A 27,335-nucleotide genomic window follows, 5' to 3' on the forward strand; every position below is an offset into this window, starting at 1 on the left:
CAATGAAAAGTGAATGGCCATTAACTGTTATATTAACTCTATTGTCCATTTAAATTAAAGCAAGCAAAATGCGATGGATTTAAAAATCATTTTATTTTGAAATCCATTCAATATCAACTTGTTCCATTGTTTAAATGACTAGATATACATTCATCAAACATTTACAGCATTGTTACCAAGCCACAGTACACATTAACAACACATCCAAAGACAGTCTCTGATGTCTCTTTGCATGACACTATAGCCACAAAAACAAACTCCGTGAAATCCAGGAAGAAAATAATAAAATAAATCAAATAGCTAAATTCCTATGACTGCTGCCCCCTGGTAACATTTTTTCTGTCAGTTTTGGAAAATAAAAATAAAAGGTCATATCAATATTAATCAATATTGTTGTTGGTGTTGGTGTGCTGTAAGGCAGAGCACTATAATCTCCTTCCAGAGAGAAAAAGAGAAACAGAAGGAAGAACAGCATCTTTCTAGGTCCTGAGCTAGTTCAACGAAGGAAGACTAGGTTTCCCTGATACAAGTTAAAAAGTCCCTTGTCAATTCAACACAAAACAGACATTCCTAAGGGTAAGCAGACATCACAAATTTACACGACTTCTCCTCGAGGGCTCTAGTGTTTCAACCATTTTGTGTTTTCTGTCTTTTTTCAAGCAGATCCTTCATGGTTAATAGTCTGTACTGTTAAATGCACATTTGAGCCGCTGTCTTGCTGCACATAGGATTGTTTCCTAAATCTGCTGTGACATCATTTCCTGTCTGCGTGGCCCTGTTGTGTCAGCTAAGTCTAGCTGACAACACAAACAGTTTAAAAGTGTGTGCACAAGTCAAGTTTTTTTTTCTGAATCTCTAGTGTTTTATGGCATGGGCATACGCTAAGGCACAGATTGTTTGCGGTTAATCCCGACGCGTACTTGGGAACTACAAATCCCAGAATTTTTGCGAGGGGGGAAAACCCGAGCTGCGTTGAATGAATTCTGCACATGGAACTGACATTCTGTGAGAGGATATAGTAGAGGCAGCTTGAAGGTCAGTAATCTACTCATGGCATAATGTTTGGTGAGTTAGTACAATATAGCAGCGAGTGAGGAGAGGAAAGTCAGACAAAACTTGTGACAAAAAAATGATTATAAAACAGTACATACTGCATTTTTATACTGCATCATCTTTACTGTAATAGCATGTGATGTGACACAAATCATGAGTGCATTCTCCATTTAATCAACAGAGAAAAAAAGTTGGTTTGTTCAACAACAGGAGGCAATTATGGATGATTTGGGATAATAATGATGAAAATCTGTGCATATATTACCCACTTTTTTAAAAATATGCAACCTGAGAACGGAGTACAAAAAGAGGAGACCAATATAGTGTGATCAGTGCCGGGCTGTAGCTTGATTTTTCAAATGATAAAAAGGTCACGGAGGTCAAGTTTTAATCAACCACCAAAAGCTGTGAGCTAGTACAGCCCTGCACAGCCCACATATGCTTTCACTTTAAGAGCTTAATTTAACAAATAAAAGAAATACAGTTGAAATTAACTGAATGCATGCTGCAGCATTGATGGTGCTCAATCTAAAAATAGCAATCAACAAAAAGGAATGTCCCCAATGGGATTCAGATCTACGGATATTCAGATTACCAGTTGCCCTGTTACCCTTAAGTCTATTTACACTGCACTCTTCAACCGTGCCATTTCAAATACACAATTATCCGATTTAGTTGCACATATATACTTTAGTATAAAAATATGATCCAATTCAATCAAAACACAAGTATGTGGCATTTAAGCAAAAAGAACATACAGTACATTACCTACATTTACTGTAAAATTTCAAAACATGTAAAAGTATTTACCAAACGGAGGAATACCAAAGTTGATCATCATTAGTACCTTGTATACCTCTTGAGTTAAAAGTCGGGGCGAGCAGTCGCGGTGATCAATTCAGCTATGTACAGCACTCTCTGTTTATACAATGTGATGTCATCATAAACACAAGATTCAATTCTTGTGACTCAATTTCAATAAATTCATGATGATTTTAGGTGATTTTGGTCAAATAAGCTAATGGGGGGTGTTACATTTATATCATCCAAACTTAGCCATGCATGATGTCATTGTAGTATGTTCATTTTCTACAAAACGCAGTAATACAACAGAATACAGGAGTGGCCTATTCACATGCACATGTTATTGTCATGATAGAGGACAAAAACATGTTGTGGAAATGCATTTGGTCTTCATCCATCATCAGATGGCAGATGGCCACATGCTTGTGTTTGCCTTTGTCTCTTGATTTTTCCACTCGCCAAAAATTGCCAGGCAATTATAGAGGAACTGCAAGAGCAAGGGGCAATCACATTATGACTTTCCACTATGAAAATCATAATCATATAAAAAACGTGCACATAAGACCCCTGAATCTCAATCAACTGCATGTGTTATGACGAACAAAAAGCCAGTGAAACACATCAGAAGGCAGAAACACTGGCAGGCGAAGGAGGAGAAACATAACATGACTGAGAGTAAAATATAGAATGAGATGTAATTTTATAAGAACAGGGCTGCACTGAGTGAGAAATTAAGAAACAGATGAAATAATTTCTGGTAAATCCATTTTTAGTCTGCCCGTATTAAGGTTGTAATGAGCTTTATCTTGGCGTTAGCCCTTGAACACCAGGACCCAATACAGGATGGAGTGCCAAATATCTGTGCATTGTGAAAAAGGCATTTAACAGAGGTCCAGTATAAAATAGTGTCACACTATCAACATATCACAAGCGTGTTTGTGCCTCAGATGTGCACTGTGGTACATGTGTGCCTGCGATCATTTCAGTCTTGAAAAACTTTTCATACAAACTTAGATTTTTATGATCTTATTCCTAAGTTTAAAAATACTATTGCTTGTACAGTTTGCTGAGTCATAAGTGATGTTAAAAGTCTTGGTGATGTCTTTTTAGGAAGATGAAAGACACTGATGATTTCCAATATCATTGCAAACACAGTATGGCTTAGAAGTTTTACAGTACAAATAAGTGATTATGTTCAGGAGCCTGGTGGCACCACATCTGTGTCTCTGGGTTTAAAAAGGTGAAGAAATATATAATATAATATATGGGAGCTGATGCATTAATAAGCATCACCATCTGTTATTGACAACCAGTTTGGCAGAAGCTGCCTTGCTTGAAAAGTGTATCACTGCTGTCGCTGCCCACTGAAGTCATTTGGGTGTTGTTAGCAGTGAAGCTATATATGGCTCTTTGACAACTCTATAAAAATCTACTTTCAAGCATACTGCTGGAGTGGTGACTATCAAGTTCACTTTCTCTCTCATTTTAGGGCTTTTTTAAGGGTTGGGATGGGGATAACCATAGAGATCACTTCAAATACTCCAGATTAGCATGTTTTTATCCAAGTGTTTGGTCAGAGATTGGTATCTAGATTGGGGCTCAGTCAGCTGTACATCACATCCTTGCACACATGACTGTTCTGTCAATGAAGGTCCATAAAATGGAGTGAAAGAGCACTGTGCCAAAACAAGAGAAGAGGACCTTAACAGGACCTCTTGTGCTGACCAGAAGCCAGAGCCAACTCTTGCTGCATTATTAAGTGGTTCAACCTAGCTTATGGAGGACTCTTCTTCTTCTGTCCCTGAAAAAAAGGAGATGGTTTGTAGAGTGCATTATCTGGTTATTCCTCCACAACCCCTTTAGTACATGTCTCTGTAGATCTCCTGCAGGAGTGGGTGCAGTGACGTGTCCTCTGTCTTTTTGATCTCCTGCACCAGCTGTGCGTGCTCAGTGACTAGTTGACGGAGGTCAGCCAGTTTCTGCAGCAGCTTGGGGAAGAGGAAAGAGTCGTCGGGGTGATTGGCCAGCAGGTGGTGCTGTAGCACCTGCACAATGCTCTCCTGCATTCGCTCGATGTGCCCCACGTTCACCAGGCCGGGGCGGTCTAATCACAGTCACAGAGGAAGCAAAATAAACTTAAGTGAGACTTCTTTACCATAAGGGACTGTATATTATTAATCAGAGGAGAGGGTGTCTGGGGTGAGACTTTGTTTGTTTTTAATTAATTAATTTATTTATTTTTTGTATATACAATTAACCTTTCTGAAGCTACAAATATTTTTATTGGGCCTCCTCAGGTTCCTGGGGGAAAATGCATGACCCTATTTTTCCATAAATTACCTTTTTTTTCCGAAATTATCACACCAAATACATGTAGCGTTGGAGCCAATGCAACAAGCAAACAGCAGGTGGATTATCATCAAAACAGCTTATTTTTTTAAGCAAAATGCAAGTCCCCCTTAAAAATGACGTGCTGAAGGGCCGTCAGGAATGTAAAAATGTGATGATTCTTGCAATGATAAATGGTGTCATTTTGGTGATTTTAAAAGAAAACATGTCCTTCAAACCTGCCAAAGGGATTTAGGGTTCAGAGGGTATTTTAAATAGATACAAAATACAACCTTTTAAAGGTGCATGTGTCTCCCCTGAGCCAACATAAAAAAACACAAGTCCCTCCCCAGTGCCTAAAAAATATTTGACACGCCACCCCGATTTTGCAACACCCCCTCCCTAATAAAAAAATTTTAAAAATCAATAGCAAGGTAGCACTGGAACACCTTCAAAATTTCTGCAATTTATGAAATATTGAAGCATTTGCTTTAAAATAGATTAAACATTCTAATAGAGCAAGAACATATTAAATCCCAGAAACAAAAAGAAGTTGAATTAAAAACAGTATTTTTTTTTGCATCCTCACCTCCGCAGCAGATGATAGCGGCCACGAACAGAGCCAGGTCACTGTCATCCAGCTCCAGCGTGTTAAACTTCATTGCAAACTGGAACTTTGGCTCCATCATGTCACTGAACGGCCGCCGCAGGCTCTTAAGGAATTCCCGGGTGATGAAGCCTGAGCCGTACGCTACAAGAAGCCCGTCTTTGTTCATACTGGAGGCGAGCATGGCAAAGAGGGCCTCGTAGACACCATATTTCAAAAGAGTCACCTGATCGTTGAGGTCCAGGCTCGAGAACCCGGGGACGGACTTGGCAAACTCTGTGAGCTCAGTGACGGTTTCCACCGACGTGCACTGGCAGCAGTGGAAAATCCGAACTTCCGCCTCTCTGTCCTTCAATGTTCCCGCTGAGCCCACCATCTTTGCCACCAGCGTCTGCTCAGCAAGTTGGAGGGTCTCCATGTCGTGGATGACGAAAGGCTGTGGAGAACAACAATTTCATATGAGATATATGTGTAAAGTATGTTTAAAATGTCTTTCTTGTTCACACAGAACAGCCAGTACAGTGTGTACTGTGATTTTGGCCTACATAAATAAACCTGACTTCATAAATATGGAAAAAGCTGGGTCAGCGAACCTGAAAAAGTGTAGTGAGTGTGGTGTTTACCCATAATCCTGGCTGAAAGAAGAGGCTACACCAAGAGCCCTTATTGACTCTTGAATATTTCCACGATGACATACTCTCCTTGACCCCACACCTACATTATTATAGATGTCACTCTTAATGCTCGAAAGAGGTTTCAGATGCTAATAATTTCACTAGAAATGAATGTAAGGCAATGTCAGAGCAAAGAGGGCAAACCGGGGCAAACTCACATGTCAAAAATAAGAAGGGAAGTCATTTGAAACCAAAGCACATATGACACATTTCTCTTTCATACACACAATCCTTATTATGTCATTGGAGGTACACAGGTATGTAAAGGTGAGCACTTGTGTAAGCTCATGCTAGCAGTGAAGCCCTTGATTCCTGCTTATAGTTTTTAGCTGTGTCACTATTCCCACAGCGTGTGGTGAGTAGCTACACCTGCTGCTGCACATCAGATCTGATGAGCTCCAAATCACGAGTGCTGTGCAAAATGTGGGCGAGAGCAACAAGTGAAGATATGAGAGACGTGACACTGAGAGATTTTGTGGTAAATACTTCTATGTCAACCCAACACTTGATCATCAGATAACCTGTAACAGATCAGTTACAATGAATAAATCAATATAAAAATTATGATGTATGTCTGAATGAGGTGTATATAGATTTTTATAGTCCTATAAACTATATTTTGTTCATAAAGTTAATAATCTGGGTTCAGAATACCTAGAACAACATTGAGCTGACCTTTGTGCACATGCATTTACGGTTAATGTCTTCAGGTTTTCTTAATAGACCCGCTTTGCCTCTTTTGGAGATCACTGCCTGAACAGATGCTCTGTGATTCTGCAGAAGCACAGAAGCCACAACTGCTGTGTTATTGTCATTATAACCTCAGGCACTCGTACTTCAGTGGGCAGAGAAAGGTACAAAGCCCATAGCCCTTGTTGACTCTAAAGATTTCCATGACGACATAATTACCCTTCTTGACCCTGCAGCTACGACCTTACAAATGCTCGACCATCCTTTTCTATAAATATGCATACAGTTTATACTGTAAGCAGAACAACGGCTGCTAGACTGAAAGCACAACATGTTACCTGGCTAACTGCTGCAACACATTTGACAATACAAAGTGGATCAATTTAGCAAGTATAATGTTTGCCATGTTCCCTGTTTTTGTGTAGCATGTTAGCATTCCAGCATTTGCTGAGTACAGCTATTGCTGATGGTAATGCATTACACACTGTGGGTATTTAGCCAGAAATCATAAACATTTTAACCTGGTAATGGCACTAGATGAAAACTCAGGAGGTTACCAAAGTAGGCTTAATCCTCTGTGGACCATGCATTTCTGTACAAAATATGACAATCAATCTAAACTTATTAAACACATTGTCAATTTAAAGCTGTTTCTGAACTTTTTTTTGAACAGCATCATTTTAGCATCATTTAACATCATTTTAGAGATAAATCAAATTTTAGTTTCCTCGGACATATTTTGCTGTGCAATACACAGGGAGGAGCGAAGACTGATCATGACCTGATCATCTGCTCCCATTGACCGTCAGACGTTTGGATGAATTTCTGATATATCACAAAATTTTGATTGTCTGTCATCATTTGGACAGTATGGATTAAACCCAGCTAGTTTGTTGGCACAAAATTGCAACCTTGTGTGTTTTAGTGTGTGTGTGTGTGTGTGTTTTAGTGTGTGTTTGTGTGTTAGAGAGAGAGAGAGAGAGAGAAAGAGAGGGAATCAAAACTTTAACCCATTTCTGCAGAAATCTATCTAATCTAAATTAATCTCTTTTTGGGACCACTGTCTGAACATTATTGTGACCCTACCTCAGAACAAACTTTTACCTGCAAACTTTCAAAGAGAGTCTAGAGCAGTTTGCAGTGGCAGATGGATGTTTTTTTGTATATTTTACACATACAGTATGAGCACTCAGGTCGTGGATTGACAACCGGACCGCACAGTGTGAGCGCACAAATCGTGATCTTTGACTTAACATTGCAGGTGATTTACACGTTAAGTGGCAGTTGGAATTACGCAACATTTCTAAAACAGGCCCAAATCATACAGTATAAGCCCAGCTTAATGGCTGTTGAGATAGTTCAGCCTTGATCAAAATCGTGGAACAACCAAAGACCATCTGACCAACAATGACATTGTGAGAGCCTCACTGTTGGAATGGCTAAAATTACGAACACTGCATACACTTCCTTAGTTGTGATTTGCAATGCTGAACCGTCTTGTAGAACTCAGTAGGATTAGCTTATGACAGAATCATCTAATAATGAAAATAATCATTAATTACAGCCCCTCTAAAAAGGCAATTTCACTCCCGTATTTACTAGGAAATATCAATGTATTGTGTAGCCCAGAGCAGCTGCAAGAGCTTGACATTTCTGTAGCCACTTGTTTTTTAGGACCTTGGTCATCCAGTCAAGACTATATGTACTCTGAAGGTGAATCATGTCAAAACCTGTTAAGTCAGACAATAAAACTGATATTGGTATCACACAAATCAGACATAATTACAGCTCTGTTTTCCTCCCCAGACATCGAGACTGATGAATCAATCCTGATGAAAACTTTCTGGCTCAGTTCCAGATGCAAATAAGTTGATGATGTAAGATCCACTTTTTCTACAAAGGTGACTTATCTCTTGATACAATAATTAAGTTGCTTGAATGTTTTCTGTGTCAAAGGAGTAGCATAACGCAGTATCTTTCATAGTAATTTATCTTTTAGTCTTTGAATAATGTGAGACGCAACATTAGAAAGGTGTTTTTTTAATATTATACTGTTCACATTCTTAGAATAAAAAGTTATGCAACCTGTCAGCATTTGTACAGAGCTGTGGTAAATGCTACTGTATGACTTTCATGACAAGTTCCCTGTTGTATAAAAGTGCTCTGACACAATGAATGAACACTCAAATCAAAGGGTGGATCAAACAAAATGTGCATTTCCAACTGACTGCTTTTCAATAGCTGCAAACCACAGAGAGTGCCTGTGAACTCAAACAGGACACTTATCCATCCGAAAGCTTTGATCTGCAGAAGCGGTGGGGGAGGTCTCTGTTTGAACATGGATGTGCACTTGGACTGACCTGTCCCTCTTGACCTATTTCACACCTACACACATCCATGCACGGAATTCACAACAACTCTGAGCTGCAGTCGCCCGCCCTCCCCTTGTCGGCCCCTTTTTACCCATGAAAAGAAAATAACAAAACCTAGGCATTTTCTGTTGAGATTGGGGACGGGTGGTGGAGAAGGTGCAGGCGTGGAGTGTCCCAGGCAGTAGAGGAAGAAGTGATAGGCCCATACACTGGCTCTTTATACAGATACAGATGTTTCCTTGTCCAGCTTGTGTGTTGGCCTGCACTACTGATTGAGCAAGTTATTGCTGTCACTGGCTGGCTGCACATAATCTCTGAGGCACAGGCTGCCAGGTCATATTGAGACATTAGTATGATTGCAAATTTTGCTCAGAATGAGGATAAAATCACTCCAACGGGGAAGAAATACATTAAAAGTTGCAAAACAACATGACCTTGACCTGTGAGCAAATTATGAGAGGAGCCATGAACATGCAATCAGCACACGCAACACCTGTCACTCATCAACCCACTACTTTTAGTCAACGTACAGGGGTGCTGGTCTTGCCGGTGAGAATGGTTCGAGCCTTGGCCTTGTTCATGTTGAAGTTCTTGAGGTAGGCCTCGTAAATCTGCCGGGCCAGCGTCTTCTGGTCGGCCACTTGGGGGTCTTCCACATCCCTGTCCCCCGTCATAATCTCTGCTTTTAGTTTTAGCTTCTCTGATTGGGGCATCCGACCAAAACGGATGGCTGTAAGGAAAGGAGACCAAAAATTAGACCAAGATTACAGAATTTGTGCCGGTAAAAATCTGTTAAATCACAGATTAAAGTTACAGTGTAACCACTATCTGTTGATCTATTATTAATCTATTATTTACAATGTATTTTCTGCAAACACGAATTGCAGAAAATGTGTTTTAAATATTAAATTAAATACTGTTTTAAATTTTTTTTTGCATAATTTTAAACACAGAAATCTGCTGTGTAAGGACATGGAGTGCTTTACAACAAACCCAATTTTGGACCATGTGAAGTATCTTTAGCTGCTTCTGATGCTGACATCTGGAGGAATCATTTTCAAAAGATCTACAAAAAAATCCCACTATGTGAAATGAATCCAAGCCAACATAAATCAGCAGAGAAAAAAAAACATTTCATGTATCCAGAAATTATTAAAACTGTGCAAAGAAAGCTTGTGGAGCAGTGACGGTGAAATGTTCCAAAAATAGCATCACAGAAAGAGAGATAAAACACAGGGAGAAAATGAAGACACGTATGTCATGGTAAACAAAACGTCACACATCGACACATATTAGAGATTTGTGACATGGACAGCTCAGCTACAGCAAATACATTTTTCACATTCTATGGAAGGTTATCCATGCAAGATTCATGTAACAACTCCTTGAGAAATTCCTTGACTTTTCAAAACTTTCAATGATTTTTACCAATTTCATGAATGTGATTTGGGAAATTCCATGACTTTTCCAGATTTTCAGTGACTATGGAGATCCAGAATCTGACATTTGCTTTAAAAATAGAATGTAATAATCAGTAAAACTCAACAAAAGACTTGATATCCGCAAAGATGTCCACCACTGATGCTACTTGAATCTGGCATTTGTTTATGTCAATATACATAAATTACCATTACAGCCGAAACAAAGTGCCACACCAGATCATAAGTAACAAAATCAGAAGAGTAAGGTTATTTTTTTCAGATTATTCATTTGTTTTGTCTATAAAAAAGGATTAAGGCAAAAAAGTAGATCTACAAACTGGACTTTGCCAGCACTGCAGACGCACACAGACACTAATTCTAGTGAAAACTATCTTCCAAGCAGAGACCCAAAAGGTCAGGAAAACACAGACCAGTTTTCCATAGACTGTGCTTTCAAAGACAGAAACATCATCTGACTACTTCAGTTTCACACACGCAGGCAGTCTCATCCTGGCAGTGAATGTATATAAAATGAGTTCCAAGAGTCCTCTGTCCAACAAAAAGAAAACTTGGCGGAGCCAGGAGGTGTCCTGAGGTGAGCTTGGTCACCTCAGGCTAAAGTCAGCGGGCTGCTTGTTTTGCTGTCAGTCCTGCCCTGACACAACTTGTACACTGCAGTCAAGTTATTTTTGCTGCAAGAAGGCAGGAATTTCACAAAGCTGCTGTAGTTTTTTTTATTTGAAATGCAATGCGCTTCTTTGCTTCATGGTATGAACAGTAATCTTTATAGTCATCAGCAATGGTTGTTATGTGAATATGGATAGCAGAAATTGGTTTAGCAAGAAAATTACCTTGAATAAATATTATGAATCTTGCGTTAGGCTCACAAAATGAACTCATATGTCAAACTATGCCTGAAATCTGCCCACCAATGTCGATAAAAATAACAACCTCCTGCTATATAACAAAGCTTTTAATGGTCCAGTGTGATTTAGTAGGATATATTGGCGGGAATAGAATATCATACAATAACAATGTTTTCTTTAGTATATAAGAGAACAAATATTATGTTTTTGTTACCTTAGAATGAGCTGTTTATATCTGTATAGGGAACGCCTTCTTGGCCACAGAGATCGCCATGTTGCACCGCCATGAACGGACAGGCCAAACACTGGCTCTGGATAGGCCATTCATGTTTTTTGTGTCTTTGTGTTGGCCACCATAGTTAGAAGTCCATCTGTGATAAGCAGCTTCAGAAAAAAAGTAATTTGTAACATAAGATTGCTTTATTCAGTCTTTTAGCACATTTAAATCCATGGATCTGTTTTAAGTTTTTATATTTTTTATCTGACTTAGCCACTGTTCATAACATACAAATTTTGATTAAATCTGAGTCCAAATATTGTGTCTCAATCAAGAGAAATTTATTTATTTTGGTCCCTAAAAGACAACTGTTCATCAGTTGGAGCAACTGGAATCCTAATAAATGACATTAAAAACCAAAGTATGGGGTCCATTAAGCCATAATAGTTCGACTTGATGCACTGAATGTTTGGACCCATTTAAATTCTCTCCTTTAAAGGCACCTGCACTTTGTCATTTTGTCTTGTTGCATTGTAGCATTGTAGCATTGTAGCATTGTAGCATTCTGTAGCATAATGTGACTTCCATACCAGTATAAGAAGACAATAAGAATGGAAACATTATTGGCATCTATTCAACAAAAAATATTATGCATTACAGCAATAGAAATTATTCATATGGGTGAGCACAACAGGTTACTACATATTACAAGGTGCGTGCACACTGTGGTTCAACATTACAAGAGCTGTTTTTCTACAAGAGGAAGCCAACATCTCTCAGACTGCCTGATCCCATTTGACTAATGAGATTAGAGGTGAACTGTTTTTAACCTCTCTTCACCAATTTAAATGGGCAAAAGCTGATGCGCGCACACAAACACACACACACACACACACACACACGCACACACGCACACACACGCACACACTCACACTCACACTCACACTCACACTCACCATTCTGAGAACTCAACATCGAGCTGCATCTACCACCTGCACTTACGAGACCATAAAAACATAAACGGAGATCTGATTTCCCTGTTTTCCAACGAGTCGCCCACAGTTGAAACAAATACAGGCCAACAGAGCAGGACTGAGCCGGGATGAGATACTGAGCTAGCAGACAGCATGAAGACCCATTAGATTACTGCTCGCAAAGTGGATGGATCATCTGAAACTGGTAAAGCTCTGCAGCAAGCGCCTGGGCAGGAGCCAAGTCTAATTAAGATGAGAGGAAGTGAGTGATGTTAAGCTTAGCGTAAGTCCATTTCCTAAGATCCAGTGTGAGGCGATGAGTCTGTGACTCGATTGGGGAGGGGGCTAAAGGTGGGAGCTCGACAGTCTGTCGTTCTATTAAATCATCTGTTCCAATGGCTCATTTGTGGAAGATTCCAGCCATTAAACACCTCCCTCAGTACGGCGAAAATAATCATTGCTCTGGATCTTTATTGCCTCACAAACTGCCAGAACATCCATAGATGTGTTTATTATAGGGCATCTTGTCAGTGCATGAACTCTGAGGTATTATTAGGTTGCTGGATTCAAGAAACATGCAATCACTTGTGTGTTGTGGGACAAAAAAAACACTTTGATGCCGCTGCAAAAGCAGGAAAAGGATGTTGATATAGCATACACCAAAAAAGAAGCCAGTTATTCCCAAACTTTTTCCTGAAGGGGCCCCTTTTCTATCATTCTGTAAACTGACAGTCCCTGACTAAGTGACATATGTTATGGATATTCCATATAATAATCAGTGCATAACAATGACAGTACAGAAAAAAAATTATTAAACTGCACAATTAATCCAAATTGTGAATGTAAACCCTGAAGGAAGTTGTCATGTAAAAGAGAAAGATTGTTTCCCATAAATATTGGGAAATATTGGGAAACATGAATATTAACTTAAAAAATAACAATTTCATTTTTTTTCTTCACAAAATAAATAAAATGCTGTGATATAAGCCTACTGTACACTTAAAATCAAGACGGTCACAAATCCTTTTGTGAAGCTCTGGTGACCTATAAGGGGTCAGGACCCCAAGGTTGGGAACCACTAGCCTAACCCATGGCTATGCCGTTTTAAGTTTTACATGTGAAGTTTTAACAAACACAATCATTTCCCCTGTAATAAATTAATTGAAAAACGTGTAAGTCACCTGTCAACACTCCACTTCAGAATAAAGGCATGAAAGGTATCAGGAGCAATACATTTTTATTTACTTTGTGATACTGAGCCAGAAGCAGCGATGCATTTTTGTTATGATTGCCCCTTATCAACAAGCTTTGGACAGATCTACAGGATTTTGAGTTAAAAGGCCAACATAACTCACTGTGTTTCACTGTAAAGAACGTAGTTTTGATGAGTAAGCAAGTCTTTCTTTTTCTGATAATGTCTGAATGTTTGTTGATAGATTCATTTTATTTTTTTGTAAAAGTTAAAACTACTAGTTGGGCTGGTTCTCATGGGGGGGTACAACCATGTGTACATTTTGTTGTGTATGCCTATAAACCTGTAAAAATGCAATAAAAAATAGGGGAAAAAGTACGGAATATCAAGTATCTTTGGATTCAACTTTGATATCAATTGTTCGTCGACACAAACAGAGGGACAAAGTTACAAAATTAGCAGTGCTGTCGTCCTGTAGTCTCTAAGACCACCAAAAGATCAAATTGCACTGGTCTCAAATCACCTTCCTCCCCTTCTACGGTTACATTTAAGCTCATGAAATTCAATCCACATATACCGTTAGAGGAAGTGGAGCTGACAGAAATACTACTACTGTAAGGCACCACTGTATCGTCATCAAAATCTGGACTATGCCAAAAGGAAGCATCTTTTACCCCACAGGACAAAATAAAGTGGCACCTCTGCATCCTCAATTTCACAGCCAGCAGTGTGAAATATCTGCACAGTGTGCACAGTCTATAAAAAACCCCACAGATTGAACTGACATTCACATCGACATTTTTTTATCCGTCTACTAAAAATACACTCATCACGTCATCTCTTCAATCTATACTTGTTTCCCAAAAAGCACATTGACCTTGACCAGGGGTCAGCATGCCACGTTGTATGTTTACACAGAGTCAACAGCATTCACCAGAATGACAAACACTGACCACAGTAATCCTGTATTCCAAACAAAGATAAGCAGCTGGTGAAAACTGATGTAGGCTTCTAAGACAGCCAAAATTTTGTTTAGGGTGTACAGATGTTTTATATGCGGGTGTTTTCGCTGTGATGGTGAAGACTGAACCCCAGAATGTAGAAGCATGTGCTGCATTAATATCACAAAATATAATAACCCAAAAATATCTGTAGTAAGTCAAAAATTCAAGTATTTTGGCATTCAAGAAAATCTCAATAGATTTAGAAAATGCTGCAATGCCTGGGAATAAAGTAACAATATTCAACTACTACTACAAAAAGGTTTCTCATGAGGAAAGTAGTTATGAGGGGAAAGTGTTAGAAGAACATTTGACAAAGAGGGGCTCACTTTCAGGAGAGGCAAACCAGGCAAATGTTTGGGGCCTCCTAAAAAGAGTGAGAAAAGGGCCCCATTTTGCAATGACAACAACAAACCCCCTTAAACCTCCTATGAAGATACTAGAAATAGCACTGCCACCTCCCTAAAAACCTCCTAGTGAGGCCGCTTCTAGCTTCTGTACTACAGCTGGATGTTTAAATAATGAGACGTGTGTGTGCATGGTGTTATTCACTATTTTTAAATAAATGCTAACAATATTTGATAAGGCAGGATTTACAGAAGCATTCTCTGAGTGAACCCATGTTTATTAAGCAAGGGGGGTTAGATGTGTTTCTTTGCCTGAGCTTGGATCGCTACTGCTGAAAAGTAAACGCACTTTATTTTGCATTAATGATAATACAGTTTAACATTCTGAACTCTTAAAAATGTGCCTTGTTGATCTTACCGATCTATTTGTGCAGCAAGCTAACTATTAGTGTGCTATCAGGGCTTTTGTGAGTCACATTAGCAGGTGGATGGACTAACTTGGTCATGTGATTTCCCTTCTTGTTCACATATCTGCTGCTAAAAGGGTTTAGTGGGTTCACCCATTACAGTTCAGCATGACTCCAGTCCTGCAAAGGCTGCAGTATACACAGACACAGATAGACCATGTACTACACATGAAGGAGTTGCATGTCTAACTGGTCTTTTAAAAAAAAATAAAGTAAAATATATATGGTCCACATCTTTAAAGGGGTAACTTTGAGAAAGCTGTCTGACACTCTGGATTAGTCTTCAGTTAGAGACTTGCCTTAACATGCAACTTAACACTCAACTGTAGTGTTAGATTTCTTATTCAGGCTAATTATGTGTGTAACGTGTCTGTTCAATCTTTCTTGGCATCTACCGTGTGTTTACAAGTAACGAAAATCATGCATGTGTGTGTGCTGGGCTTGAAGCACTGCCCAGACCTGCCTCGCAGGACTCACCGTTGTGGGACATGCCCACCGACAGGCACTTCTGGAAGCGGCAGTATTGGCACTTGTTGCGGTTCTTTTTTTGGATTTTGCAGCGGCGCTCACACTTGTCATACTCCAGCTTCAGACGGATGGTCCGCCGAAAAAAACCCTGAGGGAGTGAAGGGAAAACATTTTTAAGAGCAGATTAGTCAGACAAGTAAATTAGCTTTTAATAAACTCAGCTGTTAGGAAAATAGTTACAGGATCCAGAGGAAAAGTCTTCATTAAGAAAGAAGAAAGTCAGCTATTTATTCCCCAGTGTATGGCGCGTGACAATATCAGGCACAGTTTCACCATCACTTTCTCCTCACTTACACAACTTTGACAAAAAACCAAAACATTCAACTCTGGCAAGGAACAGAAGAAGCAAATGGTGTGTCTGCGGTTGGCTGGAGGGTAGAAATTGTCTGGGGAATTGCTTAATAATATATTTAGCCTTACTTAATAGGAAATTGCAATTTTCTCCCAGACTATCACCCTGTTTGCCAGAAAAACCAAACAACACACTCACACAGTCTGAGGGATACATTAACAGTCATATAATACACAGATACCCTACAACCACGTGAGCACATGTTAAGTAACTGACTGACTCTCACCCACTAACCTCCAAACTCACGTGAACACACACACACACACACACACACACACACACACATAAAACAAAAGTGATATGAAGTTCGGGCCAAATGGGCCTCATGCCGATACTTCGTGTTTCCAATGTCCTAAAGATCAGTGTGTTGTATCTCTTTATAGCACAGAGGTCAGCCTCCTCCTATTACCATTCCATGACCAAGACAGAGTTGCACAAGGTGCATAACAGCATGAGTGTGTGCATGTGAAGTTGTTTTATACAAGAATATCTTAAAGAGAAAATTAAAACAACTGCATTAATTTCACATGTAAGATTTTGTTTCTGCTCTTCTCAGTAGTTTCACTGAGCCTGGTTCTGCCAGGTATTTTCAAATAAGAATCTCAAATGTCAAATGATTTTGATTTTTGCTGATTTATGGATTTCTCATTTTCAATCACACTAACCCTGAAACCCTGAAAATACACACTAAAGCTCAGGGACTTTTTTTCTTTTGTAGCCAATGAGGTCGTAAAAATAAGCACACAACACGGTGCAAGACGACAAGAAAATATTGAAAATCTGCAGGCCATTTGACGAACAAAGTAAGTAGACACAGGAAAACCCTTAGATTTTTTTGATCGGTGCACCTTTAACTGACTAAAGGACTATAAATAGTGATGATTGGACACATATTTGGACTTTAGGACCACCTCAAAGGTAGGGAGTCAGCACTTTTTTTTGTTGTTTTTCTGAATTAATTATATTTTGGTTCTCAAGGTTCTTGTTAATTGAACTGAATGACTAATTTGGGGAAAATCTAACCAAGCCAACGATGTGTAGCATGTCCATTTTGACAACAGATGAAATATTTAATGCTATATTTTGCGATGCTAAGCTGCAAAATTAAGCTCAATCGGGTCATTGGTGACCCAGTGGGTTTTAAGACATTTATTTTTCTGACTTCTTCCATTTAAAATCAGACGAAGACCGAAAATGGCCAAATATCGAGATGTTGACAGAATCCATGTTTATCTAGAAATAAGCTGTTGTGACATTCAACTGATTTTGATAGAGCAAGCCACATTTGGTCACAAATATTTAATGGAAATGGAAAAACACATTTCAAGGGTTCTTTAAAGGATCATTTTGTGCCAAAAATGTTGCTTCGGTCACAGTTTAACAGAGGCTTAAAACTTTTTCTGTTTTTTGTTGTTTTTTTTTTTTTAAAGATGGGGGCTGCTGAAGTAGCCACTGAAATATGACGTAAGCGTTCTTGCTGGCCCATTATGACATCATGGCTTGATTAGGCCACAAGACGGGCTCCACAATTACCCTGTGGCCCCTCACAGGTCACTTCTGATACATGCATTTTATTAACTACCTCTCAAGGATAGAAAAAGCCAAACAAATTTACCTTGACTCTTGTGATAACCTGTTGTTTTACAGCGCTATGTGCACAGGTCAGATAACTTTGACTCTGCCCTGTGGACTGACTGAGGCTTTTGTCAAGAGAAGATTTTTTTTGATTGATATATGGACACACATAAAGTATATCCACTACTGCATTATCTGAAACCTAATCTAGATACACTTCAGTGCACTCCTGCCTCGATGTGAATGTTTATGTAACAGCATGTTGACATGATGGAGTCTATGGGCACTACTGAGACGACCAATAGGGCATGGTCTAAAGCGCATGGCGCAAATGCGTTTAGGGCATTACAGATGAGAGGTGTTGCGCTGAAGAAACCCATCTGCTTGTGCGTGAGGTGAAAGTGTGCAAGAAGATAATTTGCAGAAGCAGCAGACATCCACCAAAAGCAGCAGAGGTAAAGTAGGCATAAGAAGACGTGGCAGTGCAGGTCCAATCAAGCGAAAACGGGAGGAGCCATCTGATCACTCAGTGCGCGTGTTGCTGCGGGCATATTTGGTCCTGTAATGTGCCCTCATTTATGTCCAAGAGACATCCATGACACATATCAATGTTGTGCAACACACAACATGCCACAAAGAATGCTCTGACTTTGACAGCTGTATTGTAACGTCCCACCTGACCAAGATGCAAACATCTGAACTGCATTGAGGCGCATTTTGCTATCTGAAAAATCCACCATTTAAATAGCAGGAAACAGACTGCGCCTTTGAATTCAGACCAGCTTTAATTTGGTCAATGGCGCATTCGCTTTCTGTTGCCTCAAAACAGCATCCACCAACAGTGCGCCAGATCACACCTAACTTGAAGACCGACACGTCCAGGGGCGCACAGATGGGCGCAAGTACATTTGTTAGTTAAAGGACGTGGGCACCATGCGTGAAAATGAAAACTGTGCCGGTCTGACATTAGCGATGACACTTGCACTGTGCTGTGCACCGCCTTGCGCCAAGCGTAAGATAGAACCCCATGTAACACTTCCTGACATTCATACTCCCACTGCTGTCTTGCCTGATACATTTAGTCGCACTAAGTGGATTTGCAGTGCGGAGGTGTAAGAAAGTCTCTCGCTTCAGCTACTTCCTCTTCAGCGAGCGATATCAAAGAAATATTATCTAAACAAATACAGACACACCAACACAGGCTCAACAACACATGCACACACACCTCAAGTTAAACTATCTTTGTCCTTGGGTGCCTCTTTAAAAACAGCCTTGGGTTGTTCTTCAACAGGACTGGTAAACAATTAACTCAAAGATCACTGAGCAACCACGTGTAAAGGCCGAGCCGGTAGTTCTGATGCTTTTCGGAGTTGTCGATAGTCACAAGACACGTTGCCTCTGGATGTCTGGCCTGGCATGTCCTACTTTCTACAGTTTCTTGAAATTTAGTTAATGTGTATTAAGGAGGCTGTTTGTGATTCTTGGCGTGTCTGTGCTTGAGTGTGGGTGACTCTGGGAGGAAGCAATTGATGGATATTGACAGAAATATTGACTGAGGGAGAGAAAGCCATGGTAAGATAAACACAGTGTAGGGTGAGAAGATAAGAGATTCTCGCAATAATGTCCATTAACAACTGTATTTCCAGTAACCCATGTATGAGACCCATGTATATTGTAATGTAAAAAGAATCACTTGCTTAGCTGTATAATTGTGTGTAATGTTCGTCTCACCTTGCAGCCCTCGCAGGCATGGACTCCGTAGTGGTAGCCCGAGGCGCGGTCAGCACAAACTCGACACTCCAGATTAAGCGATGAGGAAGCAGATGAGAAGTCCTCCTGGCTTGCTGCCAACCCGTAAACAACAGACGACGGGCTAGATGCTGGCGTCAGGGCATCTACAAAAGAAAAAGCACATGAGATTAAATGCTTGGCATCGCACTACTGCCCCTCATAAATACACACATCTTAACCACTACACTGATAGCCAATTAATGAGTAAGGCCAGTGATAGTTTTCCTCATTGTCAACAAATCCTATTAAAAAGACCAAAACCAGCCATGAAATGATCCTTCTTTACTAACAAGTATACTGCTGTGCCTTTGACTTCCACAATTGTTCAACTAAAAACACATAATGAGTCACATTAATCCACTGAATGCCTTTATTATTCCTTTTTATGATGGACATAGCCAATGCGGTTTATTTGGAGTCAGTCCCAAATGCACCGTCCTGCTGCTGGAAATAATGAAAGTAATGCCCTGATAAATGCACTATTTACTCCTGTTAATCCAAATTATTACCAACCTTATCTTTTTCATTTGTTTTTGTTTGTTTGTTTTTTATTGAAGGTAGATTTCTGCCATATTAGACAACAAATCCATTAACACCTTTTTTCTGGTCTATAAAATCTGACAAGTTTATTCTTACTTGGAAAGGAAAATAATTGCCTTGATAAAGGTAACTTTAACTTATAAAGTAAGCATAACTTAAGACAAATAGTTAAATGTATTCATTTTTTTCGAGAAAATCTGTTTCCTTGATTTTTTACTAACTAATTTGTAAAATTTTACAGTGCACAAGCAGATTTGGTGGTTTAACAACACAATACTCAAGAGCATCCTAGGAGTTGTTTTTAAGGATTTTGTGCAATTTCTCAACAATTCTGGCCACTTTAAAGTTAACAATATTGCCACCCGTAACTGCACATTTAATTGGACAAGGCAATGGCTCTTATTAGTCCCTACACACAGTGCAATTGTGTCTGAAGTGAAAGTGGGCATTAACACAGACTTCAATACATCAGTATGTATTATTACTATTGTTGTTGTTGAACTGCAAATGTTTAGAGAATGTGTGAAGTTATTCAAGAATTGTATATTTGCATTGTGTTTGTAAAACTGCTTTTAAAAGCACTTCTGATTAAGAAATCTACAAGGCAGTTTTTACAAAATGCATGCCCCTCTCCTTTAAAACTTTACGTAAGAAATGGGAATTCTTCTTTCTGGGACAAATGCGATTTGCTAGAGCACATCTCCCTCACTAAGAAGGGTATGGCATGCCAGGAAACAACATTTTGTGTGGATGCATTGTTGTCTGGGTGGAAATAGTAGACTTTTAGAGCCATAAGGCTTATACATGCTGTAAAGTGCCAGAAACAGGTTATGATGACAAAAAAAACCCATGAAAATTTGTCATAAATCTGTAGAAATAACTGATAAATTTGAGGGTGGGAGAAAAATATGAGAGGGTATTAAAAAAACAGAGTATCAGGAGGATTGCCACGTATGGTGTGAAGGTGAGAAAGTATAGAGGAACTTTAACTTGTATAGCTTATATAGCCTACGGTACACAGTATACAAGTTGATCCTGGTACCACAAACATTCAACATATGGAGACATCTTGAGTAGTAAAAATAAATATTTGCAGCCGCCTCTGCAATAATAAATTAATTCCCACTGTCTCACCTCCCTTTGACAAAGAGCTTGACCTCTTTGTCCCAACAAAGACAGTCTGTTCCATCACAGCAACTATTTATTCAGAGATATTAGCATGCCATCTGTGGTGTGTTGCCCGTCATATGAATAACAGCGCTGGAGTACTATTACTCATCTTCGTCATAGACAGGTCATGGGGTCATCAACACTTTTCTATTTCCACCTTATGAAGGCAACATGGTTGGTGGATCTTGCTTGGTACACAAATAGCAAAGACGAAAAGGTACAAACAGTGGCACTAAGTCAAGCCACATGAGTTGATGGAGCTGTGCCAGAACAGGGATAAGCAGCATTTGGCAGCAGACCCTGGGCTGTGTTCCTGCCCAGTGTAAGTACACGTTTCAACTGACTGTGGACAAAAAAACATGTCAGTGTTTCTCCTGTCTCTCACTGTTAGCACTCCTAAACACCCATAAATCCTAAACACCCTCTCACTGGCTTTTCCATGACATCATCAAATGTTTCCGTGATGCCGTCCCCCCTATTCTTCCCCCACATTCCTCCTTTCATGCCTTCTCCCTCACTCTCACTCTCTATTCTTCCATTTAATGTTCATCTCTCTGGACTATTCACTGCTTCTTCACTTTTTGCATAATTTGGTAGCAACATAAATTTCCCACAAGTCCATGTGACTTTTATTCAGAGGGAAAACCAGCAGCAAAATGGATGTTTCCTGAGAGGTGGTGCATAGTGGCTGAGGAATGTGTGAATTCCTCATTGGAAATGGGGCGAAAAGAAGGGCTGGAGGAGAATAGAGAGGTACAACAACAGTAGAGAAAAGACTGTAAGAAAGGACTGTAAGAGAGCAAAAGAGGAAATAAGGATGAAACAGGGAAAGAAATTGCCAGGAAATGCTTCATCTCACTCAGTTAATCAAAGAAAAGGCCAAACCAATTAAGATCAAGTGACTGCTGGCAAAAAGGGTAAAGTGGGCGAAACAGACACTGAGGAAATAAAGGGCTGTTAAAGGATTGTAGCGCAGCTTTGCTATGGGTCAAGGAAAGGGGTTAAATTGGCCAAAGTGTACAGTAGGTCCTCTCTGAACATTCAATTGGAGCAAATAAGGGATTAAGGATGGTAAACTGAGAAACCCATGCTCTGACAACAACAATGACAAGCAGATTACACTGAGCTGTTGGGGGACACTTTGTAAACCGCAAGATAACAGTATGGGAGCAAACCCCACGTTTTCATCACTGTCCTCTCAATAATATAAATTTCAATTCAATGATGATGAGACTTCACCTAGAACAGTGGAACCTTCAGAGCCGTTGCTGGAGGACTGGTACTCAGGGACATCAAAGGAGCTGAGAGCGTCGTTGTCGATGGACTGGGAGATGTCCTGGAGCTCCTGGATGCCGCCCATGAAGTCATCATTGCCGCACAAGGGGCTGCCCAGCACTGAGTCCTCCAGAGGCGAAGGGGGATGGTAGTGGCTCTCCATGTCGACCATCGTGGTGGAGGAGCGGGCTGCTGCCGGCACTCTCACTCATCAGACTGGAGACAGAGGACAGGGAGAGGGTGGAGGGGGAAAAAGACGAATAGGTCAAAGAGGTGATTTGGAAACGCAGACAGGCAGACAAGAGGAAGACGAGATGATAGTTCATCTTTAAGGTCGCCTCGATCGGAATTTTTAGTGTCAGCATGCTTACATGCTCACAATGGCAATGCTAACGTGCTGACGTTCAGCAGGTAAAATGTTTGTCATGTTCACTATCTTAGTTAAAGGGATACTTTGGCAATTTTCACAACAAAGTGGGTTGTATGTGTTAATAAACTGTGGTTAACTTCTCTCCATCTAACCAGTGCCTATATCTTCCTGTTCCCCTCCCAGCGAAACTGCCAGATGACCAAAATGCGTCATCTGGTGGCGTTTTGCTGGCTCTCAGGCTGTTGCTCGAACCACAGGCTATACTTCTGCATTTTCCCATTGCCCACCACCCATGCCGCCACCACGGACACAAAGAGAATAAAGGTGGATCAAGACACAAACTCGCCCCTCTCTCTCTGTCTCAGACTGAGAACAAACTTTGATCAAACAGTAAAACTAGGTATTGCCAATCAAATATTAACCAAGATTGTGTTACCACACTGCCTATTTTTCGCCTAAGATGTCTTCAGAAACATAACAAAGTGTCCTGTTTGGCCTGGCAAAAATGAATGTCCTGGTCTTTTTCTTTTCTTTTCTGGTCATGTAGCACCAATTTCAAAAGTATTTGCAGAGGTGAAATACTTCTTGCATGCCAACATGTGACATCAGAAGGGGTGACAGGCATATGGACAAAAATTAAACTTTGCGGCAAAGCTTATACTATTGGACAAATTCATATTTTGACCTGATGACAATGCAAAATCTTAAGTCGGGGGTTACCAGTTATCACAATTCATCCTGAGGGTGACATCAATATCTGTACAAAAGGTCCTGGCAATCTACCCAATAGTCAAGACATTTTCTGTCATTCTGTGTCATTATAAATAATAATTTTACTAGATAGATGAAGAAAAGCTAGGAAATCATTCAAATTGTCAGAATTTATCCTCTGGGCACCATGAATGTTTGTACACAATTTTGTGGCAATCCATCCAATAGCTGTTGAGATATTTCAGTCTGGATTGAAATGTTGGACTGACTAACCTACAATGCATCCATAAAGTTATGCAACTAGCATGGCTGAAAACTAATAACATCATTATCACCATAGAGCAGTATTGCATTATCTTTAAGTGCCCATAACTCAACACTGCACACATTATGCATGTATATGCAGGCCTAATGAGTAGTGTTGGTGCAACATGTGTACATCCACACTGACAGGTGCCGCATGTTCCTATAATAGGTCAGCAGGCAGTAATGGAATGAAAGACACAGAGTATCTTGTGACATAACACAGGCCCCTCCGCTCACTCCAAATACAGTAACCTTATCCTTGTAAACCTCATAGTGCTGCCGAAAGAGAAAGACAGAGGACAGAGAGACAGAGAGTGAAGCACAGGGACATGTGGAGGGATGAATGTAGGTCACTAGGCTGGCTTAGGCTGCGCTGTGATAGGCTCGGTCTGGGGTTGGCTTTAAAGAGACACAACAGACCGGCTTGTACAGTGGATGGGTGACATTTTGCTGAATTGCATAGTAGGAACTGGGAGGAGCTTGTTGTTTAAGCTTAAGGCTAGCAGAGGGAATAGGCCTTACATCACATATTAGAACTTCATACATCTGCATGTAAACTGGGTCAATCTTCAGTAAGCCTTTCCATCAGGCCCCGCTAAGAACATCAAATGAGGTGGGCTGTGGGGGTTGGGAGGTTGGAGGTGGGCTGTGAGGGTGGCTATACTGCTATAAGATAGCAGCTGCTGGTTGTTCTCAGCCATTCAACACCTTTACACATGACTACCTTTAGTTTAACCTTAACTTGCTCCTTTACTGAGCAATGTGCTGTAGGCTGTTTGAGAAGACACACTGACTGCGTGCCTCAAATGTGTATGCCCTCAGTGCCCCCTGTGCATCTATTTAAAATGGTCTAATGACAGACATGAATGGCATTAGCCTGACATTGCCAGATCCAATCACAGATGCAAGCTATTAAAACATGAGCTCGCAGATTCATGTGGTTCCCAGGATAGAGTGGTATTCCATTGAAGCAGCAAATGAAAGTAAAGATCAGTTGCATATAGGCTCGCCTTAAGTGCAGACTGCAAAAAGATGATGAAATAAACATTACCCCATGCGTTAGTTAGCTGTTAAATATTCTTACTGTCAGGGGCCATTTAATCCTTCAGGTAGAAGAGAAATAATGGAAGAATCTTTAAAAAAAAGGCCCCAACAACTTGCCACACTATAAGATTGCTGGCATCACCAAAAGAAGACCAATTATGTAACTGAAACTAGGCATGCACGGTATCATGGTATTATGCTATACCAGGGTATTTAGAAATCACAACTATATGATTTTAAATACTGTCAGAACCACATTTTTCCATTGATTTCATATTGACAATTATCAACACGATTTTGGTGCGTTTTATTTTGTTTCTGTTGAGTTTGAATTAAGTGTGTTGAACAATTTAACAAGGTGATTAAGCTAGTCTTAGTTCGGAAATATTAATGAAAAAGATTGACAACATTAAATGTGACATTATTTGGGGGGGTATGCTGCACGCTGATATCGTCATATACCGTATACCCTAGTGAAATTCCATCAAGGTATGATGGTATGAAAAAACAGATAATGCCAAAGCCTAACTGAAATATAGACAAATATGTAATAAAGACAGATGTGGATAAGTGGTAAGTCGTCCTTAAAAGCCACAGAGCACATTTTGCAATTGCAACATAAGTAATCATGGATTTTTTTTTTTTTTTTTGTATATCCTGCAGCCATTGGCCAGTTTCCCCAAGAGACCTATCTTTATCAGATCTAGAGCCAATGGCTTTCGAAATCGCCATTTACATGGAAAAGGTGGGAAAAACAACCAGTCTTGCTGCTCTTGCACTTGGAACTTATATCTCAGCACATGCCATCATTTGCAAATATATTAATGAGGGAACTTAGTGGTAACTTTGTATGCCTGTCCTGGCACATGGAGGTTAGGAATTTGGGAAATACAATGTCCTAACTTCTATTGAAAACTTTGAGAATTGGTAATGTATTGGTGCCTTTTTTATTGGCAAATGTACAGATATGAATACAAACATTTGAAGAGCTGAAGCCATTGGGCAATACAGCAAAACAATCAAGTAAGTAAAACTTCTAGATTATGTTTCATATTAAAACACACACAAAAAAATAAGACGAACTAAATTTTATCTTTAAGAACCACGGCTCAGAGGAGCTAAACTAAATCCTAAAGTAAAAACCCATAAAGATTCCCAGAACACTACTCTACATGAAAAGAAGCCTGGCATGTGAGCAGGCCGCTTCACTGTGCTACTCACTTCTCAATACACTTGTAATTCTGAATGGAGCTAGTGTTAGCTCTGCTAGGATAAAGCAAACCTCTTTAGCATTCAGCCTCTAGCTCCTGACCCTCAGGTCTTCCTTTAGAGGACATCCTGTTTCATACACTCACTTCACTCAGCACTGTCTCATCATAATTATGCTTCAAGGAGAAAAATACAGAAGACGCTTGGCTACAGCTTGACTAAGCTCCATGCTGTTTATTTGTATCACACTCCAATAACACAGGCAAGTAATTATGTAGTTGTGCAATGAAAAAGACTTGAACTTGCAGAGTATTGTAAAAAAAAAAAAAAAAAAAAACATTATGTCAACACCCACCCGCTGCATGCATGACTTTCTTTTCAAATAACATATATGTGTCCTTTTCTGAACTCATGACTTCCTACCAGCAGCTCTGAAGTGGACCAAGCTAACCTTGTGTTTCCACCAACACACAGTCTCACAATGTAAACACACAGAGCCGCTTAGTTGTAGACATCTTGTAGATTGAGACAGAGAGGAGGGGGGGTCAGGAATGTCAGTTAAGCTACATTACAGGGTCTTTATCAGCAATGTGCGAGACAGAGTGAGCAAGTGAGGCAGAGAGAGAAAGAAAACAGCGGTCTCTAAGGTAACAGCAAGCCTTTGTCTTTTAGGTCAAGACCTCTCTTGTGCTCACTCAACCAAGCCTGCTGAGGGCAACGCGCACACCGAGAGGAAGATGAGCAAGGTCATATGTGTTTGTGTGGTTTGGGGCTGGAGTTGGGGTCCAAAAGGGGGAGGAGGGAGGGGTTACAATGACAAAAGACCACGTACCAAGAGCCACCAAGGTCGCCATGGCAATGCCATGGCAAGACCAGCGCTCTGATGGCACTCTGAAATCAGCAGCGGGCAGCAGGCAGCAGGCATGTGCTCCAACATACGACTACGAGAATTCAATCTCTCATCATCAAAATCAATAAATCCCATTGCAGACTTGTGTATTAGTGAGTCTGAACTAGTGGTCCCAGCGAGGCCGGATGTATGAGTGGAGCATAAATAATCCATACTGTCCGGTGGATATGTTCGCCCAGCCCCCCTTGTTATGCTCATCCATCGCAGTGAAGACCCACATTAGACAGACAGGTCATGAAGCTTAGTGAGCCCCAGCTGAGGCAGATAAACATGCTCTGAATGAGTCCCAGGCATGCAGACGACCTCCTACTCTCCCAACAGGAAAGGACATAGAACAGCATGAGATTAGTTTACACAGCCGTAAGAGACCCTCAAGAAAAAGATCTTTATATCACCTGCTCCATTGAGCTGTCAGTCTCAGTAGTGATATCAATCACTCTAGATGTAGTGTTCTTGAAGTTGATCATGTTATCTGATCCCTCTGCATTTCTACATCCACACAGATTACAGCCGAAAACTGAAATAAACACACAGCCTCCAT

The 27,335-nt window shown here is 40.2% G+C and overlaps 1 protein-coding gene across 1 annotated transcript in view; it reads right to left on the reverse strand.

Annotated features, from left to right (window-relative positions):
• Window positions 1-76: 76 nt before the first annotated feature.
• pparab (peroxisome proliferator-activated receptor alpha b) overlaps window positions 77-27,335 on the reverse strand; it is a 39,801-nt gene continuing 12,542 nt past the window's right edge. Inside the window, exons 2-7 of the mRNA XM_042495547.1 lie at window positions 22,209-22,460; window positions 19,200-19,363; window positions 15,491-15,629; window positions 9,059-9,258; window positions 4,775-5,228; window positions 77-3,961 (exon numbers count right to left, since the gene is read on the reverse strand). Of these exons, the coding sequence (XP_042351481.1) occupies window positions 3,717-3,961; window positions 4,775-5,228; window positions 9,059-9,258; window positions 15,491-15,629; window positions 19,200-19,363; window positions 22,209-22,416 (1,410 nt within the window). The 5' untranslated portion in view covers window positions 22,417-22,460 and the 3' untranslated portion in view covers window positions 77-3,716. The remainder of the gene's footprint in view (window positions 3,962-4,774; window positions 5,229-9,058; window positions 9,259-15,490; window positions 15,630-19,199; window positions 19,364-22,208; window positions 22,461-27,335) is intronic.

Source organism: Plectropomus leopardus, chromosome 11, assembly GCF_008729295.1.
Source record: "Plectropomus leopardus isolate mb chromosome 11, YSFRI_Pleo_2.0, whole genome shotgun sequence".
Classification (NCBI taxonomy): Eukaryota; Metazoa; Chordata; class Actinopteri; order Perciformes; family Serranidae; genus Plectropomus; species Plectropomus leopardus.